The sequence below is a fragment of the Etheostoma spectabile genome, chromosome 3, assembly GCF_008692095.1.
Source record: "Etheostoma spectabile isolate EspeVRDwgs_2016 chromosome 3, UIUC_Espe_1.0, whole genome shotgun sequence".
Classification (NCBI taxonomy): Eukaryota; Metazoa; Chordata; class Actinopteri; order Perciformes; family Percidae; genus Etheostoma; species Etheostoma spectabile.
In genome coordinates, this window is record NC_045735.1 from 29802921 (window position 1) to 29805689 (window position 2769).

Below are 2769 nucleotides of genomic sequence, written 5' to 3' on the forward strand. Positions count from 1 at the left end.
GGAAAAACAGGATGTTCATTTTAAATCAACACAGTTGAAAAGAGATGTATAGAGTTGATTGCGGAAAGTGTTTATACCTGAACAGCTGTTCCTAGAAGGACACTTGCTCTCTGCTGGTTGGGTCCAAACCACTTCATGACATTACTTCCTGGCAGTGTGGACCTGAAAGCCATTAGGACCACAACTGTCTTGGCCAGGAGGCACGAAATGCATAGAGCAAAACTGATTCCAAATGCTGGGTACCTCATACGGCAAAGCCAGTCTGTAGGCTCACCAATGAACAGCAGGCCAACAAGGAAGCAGACAGCAAGAAACACCAAGAGAAGGAAGCTCAATTCCATATTGTTGGCCCGAACCAATGGCGTGTCTTTGTATTTGAACAATATGGCGAGGATGGAAAGAGAAATGCAAGCTCCGAGGACAGATACAAAACACAGCACACTACCAATTATTTCATGGTAAGACAGGAACTCAATAGTCTTTAGGATGCAGAGATCTCTGTCTTTATTGGGCCATGTGTTCTCTGAGCAACGTGAGCACTCTAAAGAATCTGGCGATGGGAAGAGAAGATAACTTTTAGTTTAAAGAAGCCACATTTAGACAGAAGCAGGTCAGCACACAAGAGAAAGGGTGATAAAAGAAAGAACAGAACACACCAGTCGTATTACTAACTTCTCCCTCAGCACAGGGTACACAGTCAAAACAGCAGATGGGTTCCCCCTTTCTCCTGGCGATGCGGGAACCTGGAGGACAACTGTTGCTGCATACAGACCGGGAAGCCTGAGAGGCAAAGTTCAGCCACTCAGAAAGACACTGATTATAATTAATATTAGACAGTGTCACTGCTTTGTTATAAAATATCTATTTCAGATACAAACTAAAAGCTAAAAGTCCAGTGTGATCTATGAAAGCTGTGTTTCAACTAATCTATCCAATTTTGTGACTTACACATTTGTTTCATACATAAGAGGATTTTGAGGGAGTATAACAACCCTGATTTTTTAAATCGCCATTGGCAATCTTATTTATTCCCCAACAAAATATTGGCTGTTGGCTTATGACCATAATTGCTGCATTTGTTTTGCTGTAATTTGAATGTTTTTAGGAATTAATCTTGGAATTTGAATGTTGCATTAATTCAATACAATTTAATTAAATTTCATCTGTAAAATACTATTTTCACACTGAATTCCCTTCAACTATAGTCAATTCACAAAATGTAGCTATTGTCATTGACTTGGTTTACTTAAAGTCCCACTCCAGACACATTTTAAACTATGTTAAACTACTCTCTTTTGATGTATGATTTGTGTAAGGTGGTTTACTACGGAGAACCTGAGGTGACACAGAGAAAAAAAAAAGGGATTTTTTTTTTTTTTAATTTAAAAATTACAAAAAAAATATGTACTGGGGACAATCACTTTTGCGAGAGCTTGACTTTGTTTTGCGAGATATTGAGTTGTATTTGCAAGATCCTGACTTATACATGGAGAAAAAAAATTGAATTAATAAATTCTAATATAAAAAAATATGCACTGAAACAATCACTTTTGCGAGCTCTTGATTTTGTTTTGCGAGATATCGAGATTTATTTGCAATTAGTGTTATTGTTTGTGCAATTCAACAAACAATAAGGCAAAGTTAGCTTGCTGGCTAGCGCACTAGTTCAATTGACTGGTCCGTTTTGGCAACTCCCAACCCATCTCATGGCAGTTTGTGAAAATGGTTACGTAATTTAATCTATTGATTCATGTACACAGAGACGTTTATATCCATTTTTTGGCCTATAACTGTTGATAGTGTATTTTTTGCTCTCTGTGCTGAAGGTTTGAGGTTTCTTTGCTGTCTTTTGTGTATTAGACAGCGATTGGTTTACCAGATTAGTGACAAACCGAATCAGTCTTGCATAGAATGCGTTTGAGTCTCAGGTTTCAGAGAAGTGCATAGACATCTTCACCTTAACGAGAGGAATGTGGGGACACCTCTCTAAGGACAATCTTTGCACAGATACAATTCAGTTTAGTCACATTAGAACTAACTCAACATTAGAAAGACAAGTAGCACTGAAAATAAACAAAAACACAAGCAAAGTAATAAAATACTACCAATTTGAAAACACATGTGCCACATTTACCAAAAACCCTGCTAATAGAGAAAAACCAAAAACAGGTGTTAGTCTTTTGCTTATTGGCCTGGCAATTTGAATAATCTGGCGAAATACACACACTAATTTTGAAACAGGCTAACATTATGTTAACCTGCTATTACATTAATATTTACTTTCATAACCCCTAACCGGGAACTAGGATGTTACACTAGTTAACAATTTGGTAACAGCTGTTCTTACATTTTAGAAAGAGTTGTCATAAATTTAGAAATAGTATTCATTTCGTCAAACCGATTTTGACTCATTTTAAAACATTATTTTAAGAATTTGCAATTTAGTTTTGTCCTTGTACATGACTTGGTGACGATTGTGAAAGTAACTTTCTTGTTAAGATAACGTTCATTAATAATAAGTGCACTGAGCTCTCATAGCCACCAAACTTAACTGGAATCTGTTATGACAATCAATAATGGGTGATTATCAGTAGAGTTGATTTTTGCAACATTCACATGCAATTGCTGTCAGCTTGAAGTTTATTTAAAGGTGTCATGTGCCTCTGTTTGTTTACCAATAAATTATATTGCACAATATTAGGAACACATTAGCTGATGTGTTGACCAACAGTTCATACAACAGCCTAAGAGGTGAACATGGTCTCAAGC

The 2769-nt window shown here is 36.7% G+C and overlaps 1 protein-coding gene across 1 annotated transcript in view; it reads right to left on the reverse strand.

Moving 5' to 3' along the window:
• The window catches only part of LOC116683221 (extracellular calcium-sensing receptor-like), a 6233-nt gene that overhangs the window by 439 nt on the left and 3025 nt on the right, over positions 1–2769 (reverse strand). Inside the window, exons 6-7 of the mRNA XM_032509828.1 lie at positions 657–780; positions 74–550 (exon numbers count right to left, since the gene is read on the reverse strand). Coding sequence (XP_032365719.1) covers positions 74–550; positions 657–780 — 601 coding nt within the window. The remainder of the gene's footprint in view (positions 1–73; positions 551–656; positions 781–2769) is intronic.